This window comes from Urocitellus parryii, chromosome 2 (genome assembly GCF_045843805.1).
Source record: "Urocitellus parryii isolate mUroPar1 chromosome 2, mUroPar1.hap1, whole genome shotgun sequence".
NCBI lineage: Eukaryota > Metazoa > Chordata > Mammalia > Rodentia > Sciuridae > Urocitellus > Urocitellus parryii.
This window is the reverse complement of record NC_135532.1, coordinates 42,231,146-42,243,402: the sequence shown is the minus strand read 5'-3', so window position 1 is coordinate 42,243,402 and position 12,257 is coordinate 42,231,146. Positions and strand designations below refer to the sequence as shown.

Here is a 12,257-nt window from a genome sequence, read left to right as displayed (position 1 = left end):
CCATACTCCACTGTGAAGAAAACTAGGACATGGTCTCAGTTCTTGGAAGTTGATACTTTAATAATTATGGGGCTGTATTGAGGAATAATAATACCTGCCCTAGTGAATTGTTACAAGGAATAAATGAGATGATATGCATAGAACACCTAGTCAAGTGTCTGGCATAAAGGTCTTAGCTAGGTGAAAGATCTAGCTGTAATGTCTATCATTTTCTAGATCTCCAGAATAAATTTGCCAATCTGGCTCACAGAGGTCATGTCTTCCTCTTCTCTCACAGCTTTGTAAACATCCCTTCTCAAACCAGAAGGAGAAGAAGAAAGGACAGATAGATAGGGAAGATTGTTCTTTGACCAACAGTATACAAGGATGAGGTGCTGAATAAATTGTTATTTATTTCCTTTTTTTCTGTATAATCATTTTCAAATCTTTACTTTTATTTTTCTTCAATAGCTTCTTTTTTAGTGGGTTTTTCTATCCCAATCTCTCATCCCCACATTCTCATATTTTAAGGCCTTGATGTTTGTGTATTTAGGTAAAAAGTCCATAGATAAAGGTCAAGTTCACAATCTTTTACTTTAAAGTTCAACCCTAGGGTATTCTAGGCTACTTTACTTCCCTTCTCTCATGGCCTTACATTTTAATTTATATTTTTTACTTGATAAAAATTTAAAGCCGTTCCCTTCATCTGCTTGCTCTTTATAATTTTTAGGGCCTTTCCAAGCTGTTACACAAGAATTCAATCTTCCTTTTCAGGTCCCTCTTATTTTTCTTATTATTTTTGCCATTCGATCTCAAAGATCTGACAGCTTTTCTTGGCCCTATGCAGCACAGAAATAGAATTTTTAAAATTTTGTGCATGGCTCTCATGTGTGATTGAATAAATTACTTGCCATTTTTACAATACTTTACTGTTTGTTTCTTTCCAGTGAATGTTAATTCAACCAAAGTCTACTGAAATCTGACAATAGTCAAACACTGTGCTAGCCCTTCCACATATGAAATGAATAAACCACTATTTTTAAAATTTTAATTTGTTATATATGACAGCAGAATTCATTACAACTCATATTACACATATGGAGCCCAATTTTTCATATCTCTAGTTGTACACAAAGCACTATTTCTTATTCATCACTTATGACTCAATAAAGCTGGGTGGTGGTGGTGGAAAGCAGTATTTCTGCCTAGGAGGAGTTCATAGTCTAGAAGACAAAGGTAGACATGCATATGTTTACAGTGTAGTATGCTATTGAACTTCTTTTGGGAGAGTTGATAAAAGGTCTCATAGGAAGTAACATTTGCATTAGTAACATTTTCATTAGTCAAAAGTAGAAGTTTACCAACCAAAGGAGAAGGATGAGAGTGAGGGAAAGGATGAGACAATTCATTGGAGGGAAAGGGAGACCTCTGCAGAGTCACTCTGCCCAGATCTGAAGTGACTGAGAAAGATCCTGATGAGTTCAGAGAGGTGGATGGATTTGGTGCGGTTGTATGTGCACCACAGTGAATATAAAGGGACCAAACAGAGAGGGCTCAGTTGAAACAGAAGTTTGACTTTATTTTAGAAGGAAGAGGAGAAAGAAGAAAAGGCTTAAGCACGGAAGTTAAAGAATCAGTTTCGTCTCTTTCATGTTGTATTGTTACAGATCCAATTATATAGTATCCAGATTTTGGAGTTTGAAAGAGATGTGCTCTTCTTGCTTAATCAGAAGAGCTTGGGCGCAGCCTCTAAGTTGAGACACCACTTTCTTTTCAAGTTTATAAGTGGCATGTTTTCAATATACCCAGGGTTACTCCGTCCTACCCAGTGTGGATTTGTGCTTCAAGAGCTTTGACAGAGTGCCAATCTATTACCACCTCCTTGTCATTCAAGATGTTCGCTCTCTTTGGCTCGGATTTTTGTCTCTTTGAACCCCATTTTTCCGTTTTGACATTATTTTTCTTAATTTATGCAGAATTTGTCTTTAAATGCATTGCAGCCGTTTTGGCTTTTTCTACGCTACTTTTAAATCACCCAAAAGCACACCGCCAGCAGCCACGCCCACCTAAGAAATTGCGGGAGCATGAAGTTTGTTCGCAGCAGCGCGCCGTACTGACGTAGCAGTGCGCAGGCGCGGGTTCCGGTTCCCAGCGGCGCGTTCCTTTCTCTGGGTTCCTGGTATCCTAGTAAGCGAGGTACCCCGGCTTCTCTCCTTCTACTTTCTACCGCTTTTCGCCCTTTGCTTCCACACTCGCCCCGCAGCTCCAGCTCCCCAGGCCGCTGCTTCAGCCCGCTCGCTTCCACGCGCGACAGACCTATGGCCGAGCGCGGGGAACTCGACTTAACCGGCGCCAAGCAGAACACCGGCGTGTGGCTGGTCAAGGTAATAATGTTGGCTAGTCTCCTACCTGCGCTCCTCCTGGGAGAAGTAGTTTAAGAAACTTGAGACCGTCCGGGTCCGTGCGCCTCTTAAAGTTCTTGTACAGCCATCTCCTCAGAGCGTCTTTGAACCTTTGCCTCCGTCTGTTTGACTTATCTCACAGCTCTATAAGTGTGACTTAAAATGATGGAGTAAACGGGCATTTCTGTCTCCATCTGCCTATTAAGTGGAGGAGAGTCATTAGGGATGTCTCCCTTGCCCACTGAAATAAAGAGCTTGAGAAAATGTTGGGACTTGCAACGATACATTTGTGTTGGGAGCACAGTAAATGCCCAATAAGTGTTGGCCTTACAGAATTCGTATAAATGGATAGACTGTATCATATGGAGAGGGGCAGAAAAGCCAGACTGAAAATAAATGTTAATGGTATGTCCTGGAAAACAAAGGAGACCCTAGAACAAAAGGATAGTATAAATAAAGGTTTGAGGTCATACATAAGCCTGTTTTGGAGAGTTTTGAGTAGGGTAGGGTGCAAAAATTTATTTGAGAAAAGAAATAAGTTTTGCATTGTGCAGTACAATTTAAAGGCAAGGGTAACTAGAGTCAGAATTAGAAAAAATTCACAGCATCATGGGTATATGCTAATGAAGCCTGAAGAGTTTTGAAAAGCCTGAAACTTTTCCAGTAAAGTTGTTAGAATTTGGTGACAACTTTTACTGGAAAGACTTTAATTCATAGACTTTAATACATAGCCAGTGATTTGTTCTCATTTTAAAAAGGTATTTGTGATATTTTTTGTTTCCAACCTCATTGCTTTTGCAAGCTATGTTTCTTTTTCTAAACCTGTGTATCAAAGAAAAAAACAGACTTGCAAATATGTATTTCCAGAGTGTGAAGTCAATGTGTTGGCTATTTTCTCTTTCTGGCCTGTTCTTGTTCTCCAACAATCTTATTTCTGAGAGAAAATAAGAATTGCTGATAAATACTTTCTATTTTAGGACTGGAAATGTAGCTCAGTGGTAGAATACTTACTTAGCACAGTGTGAGACTATGGGTTCAGTTCCCAGCACCAGGAAAACAAAAACCCCAAAACAAAAACAAAGTAAAACAAAACAAAAAAATGAAAAAAAAAACCAATTTTTTTTTTTGGTTCCCAAGTCCATCCATGTTCTCTCTTTATTTAACAAGTTTTAATTCTGTACTAGTTAAAGGAGTCCCTAAAACAGTGGGGTTTGACTTAGATACCTGTCAGGTTGAGATTATTTCATTTTCCCTAAGATTAGTATTCAGTGTGATTTCTGTGCCTATATCTTAATCATACATAGATTTTTTAAAATTAGAGGAGTAAAGTATATGTAACCGTACATCAAATAATAATTTCATTTTCAGCTTTCTTTGAGTGATATTAAACTGTAACATATTGCTTACAAAGTATATCTGCATTCTCATCTGATCAGATTTGTGAATGTAAGTACATGGTGATTTCAAGCATTTTTTTTCTGTTTTTTAAAAAATTTTATTATCTTTTAATGCGGAGTAATATTCCATTCTTTTTTTAAAATAATGATTTGTTATATATGACAGTGGAATGTATTATAATTCATATTATACATATACAGCATGATTTTTCATATCTTTGGTTGTATACAAGGTATATTCATAACCATTCATGTCTTCATACATGTACTTTGGATAATGATGTCCATCTCATTCCACCATAATTTCTAACCCCATGCCCTTCCCTTCCCCTCCCACCCCTTTGCCTTATCTAGAGTTTGTCTCTTCTCCCAGTTCCCCCTTCTTACCCCATTATGAATCAGTCTGATGCTGGTTGTTTTAATGAATCATCATAATAGCCATTATTTATCAGGTGGTTAGTATATGTCCAGTACTGTTAAAACACTTTATGAACTAGATTTCTAAAATCATGTTTGTTGAGATATAATTTATATATGGTACAATTTGCCATATTTAGTTTTATAGTTATATGAATTTTGACAACATAAATATAAAAAATGGCTACATATATATGGATATATACTACTACAGTCAACATACAGAACATGTTACCTTGTTCTCCTTTACTACTACTTTTTTTAAACAAATAGATAAATTAATTTTAATATATTTTCATGTAACCCAATGGATTACCAACATAATTTGCAAAGAAAATAATTGTAAGATATTTCATGTTCATTTTGTTTGTCCTAGTAATTCTTTGGATTCTAATGTCTAATTATAATTAAGTAATTGTTAGTAAGATATTTTATGTACATTTTGTTTGCCCTAGTAATTCTTTAGATTCTAATGTCTATTTAATGCATAGCATAATCTCAATTCAGACTAGACACATTTCAAATACTCAGTAGCCCCAAGTAAGGCAATGGCTGCCTTATTGGCTTCTTCATCTTTCACCTTTTAGTGAGGCATGCTGTAGGCTGCATGATAAGTTCCCTTGTTATGTGATTTCTTGTTGAGTTCCATCAGAAAGGGACACCAAAGAGATGAACTTAGAATATACAAGAGTAGAGTGAGGTTCCTTTATTCCTCCCTGTAAGACTTTTATTAGACTGTGAGTTGGTTTCTTCATGCTTTTGGTGGGAATTACTTAAGTTAGTTCACCTTCTCCAACAAGGTTTTCATAATGGCTCTCTTCTTTTACCTACCTCTCTAAGTCTACAGAATGAAAGGTGCTTCACAAAATTTGTTGGTTTCCTTCAACTTGCCCTTACCTTTATAAATACCTTATTAAACAATTTTTACCTTGATTTATCTTTTTCATCTTGAATCTTGAATAATAGTTTTTTAATTATAAGAAAGTAAAATATACCTCATCTTATATCACAGACAATGTATATACACATACCAGATTAATAATATAATAAAATATAACATAAAATACTAAACTTTTTAAAGAAAATATTTGAGTGACTTTGTGAAGAGAAATGGAAAACTAAAATTACAAAATAAACAAAAACCTGAAAAATTAGATGATATTGTAGTTAAAATTTTTATGTGTAAAAATTTAATCAAAAAGGGTTGAAAGAGACATGAATTATATTACTGGTCATTTTGCTTATTTTTGGTATTTAGCTTGACTTGGTTTCTCCTTTGGTTGGCTTTTCCTTTATTGTAGTTCTTCTCTTTGCAGATTATCATTCATGTTTTTCATTTCTTCCTCATGGAATATTTTGCCAATAATGTTCTGTAGTGTAGGCTTTCTTGCTGTAAATTCTTTGAGCTTTTGTTTATCATGGAAGTTTTTTATTTCATCGTCAAATTTGAAGCTTAATTTTGCTGGATATAAGGTTCTTGGTTGACATCCATTATCTTTTAGAGTTTTGGTATATGTTGTTCCAGGATCTCCTGGCTTTTAGAGTCTGGGTTGAAAAATCTGCTGAGATCTGAATTGGTCTTCCCTTAAGGTAATCTGATTGTTCTCTCTTTAAAATTCTATCCTTATTCTGTATGCTAGGCAGTTTCATTAGAATGTGTCTTGTTGTAGATCTGTTGTAATTTTGTACATTTGGTGTCCTATACGCCTCTTGTATTTTGAGATTGATTTTCCAATGCATTCTTTGTGCTTGGGAAATTTTCTGATATTATTTCATTGAAGAGATTGTGCATTCCTTTGGTTTGAGTCTCTGAACCTTCCTCTAACCCCCAAAATCTTAAATTTGGTCTTTTGATGGTTCCCATAATTCATGGATGTTCTGTTCGTAGTTTCTTACCATCTTCACTGTGAGGTCAACTTTATTTTCAAGATTGTATATTTTGCCTTCATTGTCTGGGGTTCTGACTTCCAAGTGGTCTAGTCTTCTGGTGATGCTATCTGTTGAGTTTTTTAATTGGCTTATTGTTTCTTTCATTTCAAGGATTTCTTTTTTTTTTTTTTTTTTTTTTTTTAGTATTTCTATCACTTGAAGTAATCTCTTGCAATCTGTATTTGCTCTCTTATCTCTTTGTTGGTGTGATCAATTTTTGCCTGTATCTGCTCACTTAGGTCGTTCTTTAATTCCAAAATCATTTTAGTTGTGTATATTCTGAAGTCCTTCTTTGACATTTCATCTACTGTGCTATCTATGGATTTTATTGTTGTAGTAGCTTGGTTTGTTTGGGGCACTTTCCTCCCTTGTTTTTTCATGTCTCTGTCTTTCTCTCTTGTAGTATAGATCCGAGGTATTACAGCTTCTGCCATATTGTCTTATATCATCCCTGTAGGTTACCAATACCTCACTTTTAAGGGAGAGATCAATATTACAGCACTCATTGTATCCATCATACAGCCATATATCAGTTAGCTTCTATTTTTACATTTACAATTTTGTCATTTGTCTTTAAAATCAGAAATGAGTTATCTGGAGATATCTCACAGGTAAATCTGGGCAATTGTGTGGATCCTGCAAGGTTGGGAGCTGTGGTTGGATTGTTCTCTGGAGGGCTTGTCGCTTTTTTTAACCTAGAAATATGAATCCAGGGAATTAGTTTTTTTCCTTCCTGTTGGAGTTTTGCAGCCTTGGGTGTACACAGGACTACCTGTAATGGCCCTTCCCATTTTGGGGTTAGGGGGGATCTTTCCCCTGGGGAAGAAAAGTAGACCCATTCTCCTGGTTTGAGTGGAAAGGAGGCAGTTGAGTTCTCTGGATCCAGAAGCAACAAGATTTGTTGCTCAGAGCGTATAAGGAAGAGGAGGGGAAGAGCATATTGGTCGGGAAGGGGCCAAGGCTCTGGTGAGATTCTTGGGGGGAGAAGGGGATGACCATACATTATCTCAAAGAGGGAAGCAAGGGATGGCTTTTTTTGGTAAAGCCCTCATGCGTAGTAGGGCAAGAGGGAGGAGTTTAACCCAATCTAAATGAGTCTCTAAAGATAGTTTTGTTATGATGTCTTTCATTGTGCGGTTGGCTTGCTCAACCTTACCTGAGGCTTGGGAGCGATAGGGACAATGAAGGTGCCATGGGATGGACAATGTCTTTGCCACATTCTGGGTTACTTGAGAGACAAACTCAGGCCCGTTGTCAGATTGGATTGAAGCGGGCATCCCAAACTGAGGGATTACTTCAGTTAGGAGGATGTTAGCAATTGTGGTAGCCCGCTTATTTGAGGTGGGGAAGGCCTCTACCCAACCCGAGAATGTGTCTATTAAAACTAGTATGTATTTGAAGTTTTTTACTCTGGGCATGTTGGTAAAGCCAATCTGCCCCGGGAATATGGCCCCTAGCCTGATGAGAAGGGAAGGTTCCAGGTTTTAAAGATGTATTGGAATTCACTCTTTTGCATATCTGGCATGAGGCTGTGATTTGCTGTATCACTTCTTTATCCTGGGGAGTCAGAGTAAAGAAAGAGTAGAGAAAGGCTTTGAAAGTTTGAGGACTGGTGTGGAAAATGGAGTGGAGGTAAGTAAAGAGGGCATGTTTAGGTGGGTCTCTGATATTGGGTAATGATGGAGAGCACGTGGCAATGAGAGATGCAATGGGGTCTGAAAGGGCGGCTGACCTGGCTGCCTGATCTGCTTTTGAATTCCCCTGTGTGACCGGGGACAAGTCATTTTGGTGTGATCTGCAATGGACAACTCCAAGTTTTTTAGGAAGCTGGGAGGCTTGTAATAGCTGGGTGATGTATGTGGAATTGGTTATAGAGGTGCCCTTTGAGTTCAGGAGACCTGTCTCCTTCCAAAATGCTGCATGAGATAAAAGAATGTGGAAAATATATTTGGAATCAGTATAAAGTATAAGAGTTTTTCTTGCTGCCAATTCGCAGGCTGGCGTTGCAGCTACCAGTCAGCCTGTTGCTTGGTGGTATTTGCAGGCAGGGGATTGGCTTCTATTACTCGTGATAGGGACACTGTGGCATATCCAGCTTTTCTGATCCCCTCATGCATAAAGGAGCTGCCATCAGTGAACCAGGTATAATCAGGTTGGTCTAGAGGTCCCTCAGTGATATTAATTGGGCATGGGAGGAAGTTTTCTAGAATTTCCCTGCATTTATGTATTGGGGACTGTGTTTAACCTTGAGCCTGAATGGGTAACAGAGTTGCCGGGTTGAGAGGGGAGCAGGTTTGGAAGGACACGGAGGAGTCGTAGAGGAAAGAGACCAAGAGAGAGAATTCGACAGGGAGGGAGGGTTTGCAGTCCTTTGTATGTTAGCAAGTCCTTGAGGTGATGAGGGGAGGTGACAGTGATTTGGGCTCCATAGGTAAGCTTTTGTGATTCCTTTAATAAAACATAGGAGGCTGCTAGGGCGCGGAGACAAGGAGCCCATCCCCGGGCAGTTGGATCTGTTTCGAAAGATATGCCACCAGAGCAAAGGTGGGCCCATACATTTGTCCCAGAACCCCCAAGCCTTGCCCTTTGTTTTCATGAACATAGAGAGTAAAAGGCCTATTAACATCTGGCAGGTGTAGAGCCGGTGCTTGTAAGAGGGCCTTCTGAAGGGTTCTGAAATGTGGTACTGCTGAAAGTAACAAGGGCTCATGCTTGTTCCCCTTTGCTAGATCATATAATGGTTTGGCAAGTAATGAGTAATTTGATACCCATGCCCTAAAATAGCCTGCCAGACCCAGGAACGAGAGAATCTCCTCTTTAGTTTTTGGTACTGGAAGGCTTTCAATAAGGCCTTTTCTATCGGTTGTGATAGCTTTCTTTCCTGGGGAAATGTGGAACCCTAAGTAAACAACCTCAGAGAGAGTGAGAGAACTGCACCTTTTGCGGAGAAACCCTATATCCTCAGTGAGCAAGAAAATTCAGAATGGTAGCTGTGTCCGACTTTGAGGTTTCTAATGAGGGAATTCAGAGGAGGTCATCAACATATTGTAGGAGGGTTGAGTCAGGGCATAGAGGGAAAAAAATCCTCAAGATCTCCAGCGAGGACTTGTCCAAAAATATGTGGGCTGTCTCGAAACCCCTGAGGCACAGCAGTCCAGGTAAACTGTCGGGAATGTCTAGTTTCTGGATTAGTCCAGGTGAAGGCACATATGTCTTGGGAAGAGACAGATAGTGGAATCGAAAAGAAGGCATCTTTAAGATCAATAACTGAAAAACAGGTGGAGTTTTTAGGAATGGAGGAAAGGATAATATATGGGTTTGGAACCAGGGGATGTATGGGACTGGTTGAAGAATTTATTAACCTTAAGTCCTGCACCAAACGGTATGTTCCATTAGGCTTTTTTACTGCTAAAATTGGGGTATTGAATGGAGAGTGTGTGGGACGGAGGAACCCCTTTCTTAGTAAGCTCTGAACAATTGGCTTTAGGCCCTTAAGACTGGCAGTTGGCAGCGGATATTGAGCCTGGTTTGGGAAGTGGTTAGGGTCTTTAAGATGCACTTCCACGGGAGAGCAATTTGCAGAGGATGGGGTTTCAGTATCCCATACAATTGGATCTACCATTTTACAGGGGAGGGGAAAATGTGTATTCTGGTGGTTGCTGGGGTCTCCACACCAGACACAAGGGGGTAAAGTCTCTTCTTCATCGGGGAGTAAAGCCATGACGAAGATATAAGTAGGGGAGGACAATAAGGGTAAGGTTATGGGGGCCTTCAAGATAATACATCTCTTTCCCCTCAAGGGGACCGGACACTGAGGCATAACCAAAAAATGGTGTGAAAAGGAGAACTCAGATAAGGAGCACGTGAGGGGAGGAGTTCTGCGCGGGATGATGGTTTGACCTCCTACCCTGAAAATAGGAGATTCAGAGGGATAGGTAGTTCCCTAAAACTCTCTCAGAACCGAGAATGTGGCCCCGGTGTCCACCAAAAAGTTTATGGGACGCCCATCCACTTGGATAACCGCCCTGGTTCCTGCTTGGTGATTGAATAGTTCGGGACAGAAGACCCAGGGCCCCGTCAATCCTTGGCTGCTAGGCCCAGCAAGTCACTGGTGGGGTGATTGACCTCAGCTCCCCTCCGGGAATTGGGGCAGTCCGATCCCCAGTGGCCAGGATGTCTGCATCTGGGGCACGGTCTGGGAGGTGTCCTGGGGTTAGGGCAAGCTTTAGCCCAATGTCCTTCATCACCACACTTAAAGCAGGGCCCAGGGGGTTCTTGCTGGGGGGATTGTTGTCTCCCCCTTTCCATAGGTTGGAAGCAGGGCCCAGAGGGTCTTCATTGTGGGGGTTGTTGTCTCCCCCTTTCCATAGGTTGGAAGGAGCCCTGTAACACCTGGGCCAACACCTGGCATTTTTGGCGTTTTGCTCTTTCATCTCTGTTGTGATAGATCTTGAAGGCCATGGCCAACACCTCAGTCTGAGGAGTCAAGGGTCTCCTCTCTAATTTTTTTAGCTTTGCCCGGTTGGGGTAGCTTTGTGAGAAAAAAATAGGTCATAAGAAGTTGCCTTCCATCTGGGGATTCAGGGTCCAAATTAGTGTACTGAAGGAGAGCCTTTGTTAGTCAGTCTAGGAAGGCTGAGGCATTTTCATTTTTCTCCTGGACGACTTCCTGGAGTTTATCAAAACTTTATTTTTGTGCTGCCGCCTTTAGGCCAGCTATCAGACAGGTAATAAGGTGATCCCTATGTCCCAGGTCTTGGAGGTCATTATAATCCCAACGGGGGTCTTGGTCTGGAACCGCCTGGGCCCCCAAGGGATGGTGGGCATTAGTCTGATGAACCTGGTCTGCATAGGCCCTAGCCTGGTCCCAGACCTTCTCCTTTCTTCAGGGAGGAGAGTATTGCAGATACTCTGCAAATAGAATCATATAGAGATCATGAGTTAAGTATTGAAACTCTTTAATATAAGAGACAGAGTTTGCAGTGTAAGATCCCAATTTTTTTTCTACTTGGGAAAGGTCAAGCATAGAAAAAGGAACATAAACCCTTAAAATCCCGTCCAGCCCGGCGACCTCCCGAAGGGAGTTTGAGTTAGGTGATGAGATGTGGTGATTTGTGGGTTAGGTGCTGTATTATTAGTGTGTGAACCGGTGGCTGAATGGGTGGCGGGTGGACCAAACTGAGGTGGAGGAACTGGGATGGAAGGAACCAAAGTGGGAGGAGTTTGTGCGGAAGTATCGGGAGGAAGAGGAGGAGGAGTATCCGAAGAAGAAGCTACAGATGTAGAAGAAGGGGAAGTGGGAGGAGGTGAAAGTGGGGAAAGCGAGGCTGATGGCAGGGGAGAGCAGTATGGAGGTGGTTCATCAGCTGGGTCGAAAGTGGAGGTGGAGAGCAGAGAAGAGGAAGGAGGAGGAGAATGTGTGGAGGCAGAGAGTGGAGAAGAGGAGGAAGGAGGTTTGAGAGCAAGGAGTAGCTATTGAGGCTTGCATTGGGTGCAGAGATTTGGATGAGATCGAAGCAAGGAAAAAGCCTCCACATAAGGAATCCCGTTCCACTTCTTTGATCGCTCACAGTAATTAAAAGATCCTGGAGTGCAATCTGTATATGGGGTAAAAATGGGAGTTCATAACCCACTTGAATTAAATGTATGAAATATGATATGTCAAGAACTATGTAATGTTCTGAACAACTAATAAAAAAAAAAAAGATCCCGGAATAAATTGGGATCCAGAGACCCACACGTGAACGGAGGATCAAGTGGGCGTCCCCAAAATGACCAATTGCTGTGAGGAAATACAGAGAGCACTAATCCTGCGTCCCAGGTGTTCAATTCCCAGGGGGTGTCCTAGCAGAGCGCCCAGGGACCACTGTGACCCTGATGGGTCTGGGTGGGGTGCATTCCCCCCCTAAAACACCCAGAGGGATTGCTGGACACTCAACGTCCAATTCCCTCGTTCTGGTGAGTTAAGGTTCAGGCGCTCATGGGGTGGGGGAACTCACCAATCTGCAGGCCGGTGGTGGGTGTCAGGCAGGCGATCAGAGGAGTGGACTGTGACAGGAAAGGTTGGGCTCAGAGTTTGGGAATGGGGTTTCGCCTTGAGCGATGGGGATCCCCGGTCCCAGGTTTCGGCACC

General features: G+C 41.1%; 1 protein-coding gene across 1 annotated transcript in view; it reads left to right on the top strand.

The window, feature by feature from the left end:
• The first annotated feature begins 2,118 nt into the window (after window positions 1-2,118).
• Window positions 2,119-12,257, top strand: part of Gtf2f2 (general transcription factor IIF subunit 2) — a 148,961-nt gene continuing 138,822 nt past the window's right edge. The window contains exon 1 of the mRNA XM_026411965.2: window positions 2,119-2,363. Within this exon, the coding sequence (XP_026267750.1) occupies window positions 2,298-2,363 (66 nt within the window). The 5' untranslated portion in view covers window positions 2,119-2,297. The remainder of the gene's footprint in view (window positions 2,364-12,257) is intronic.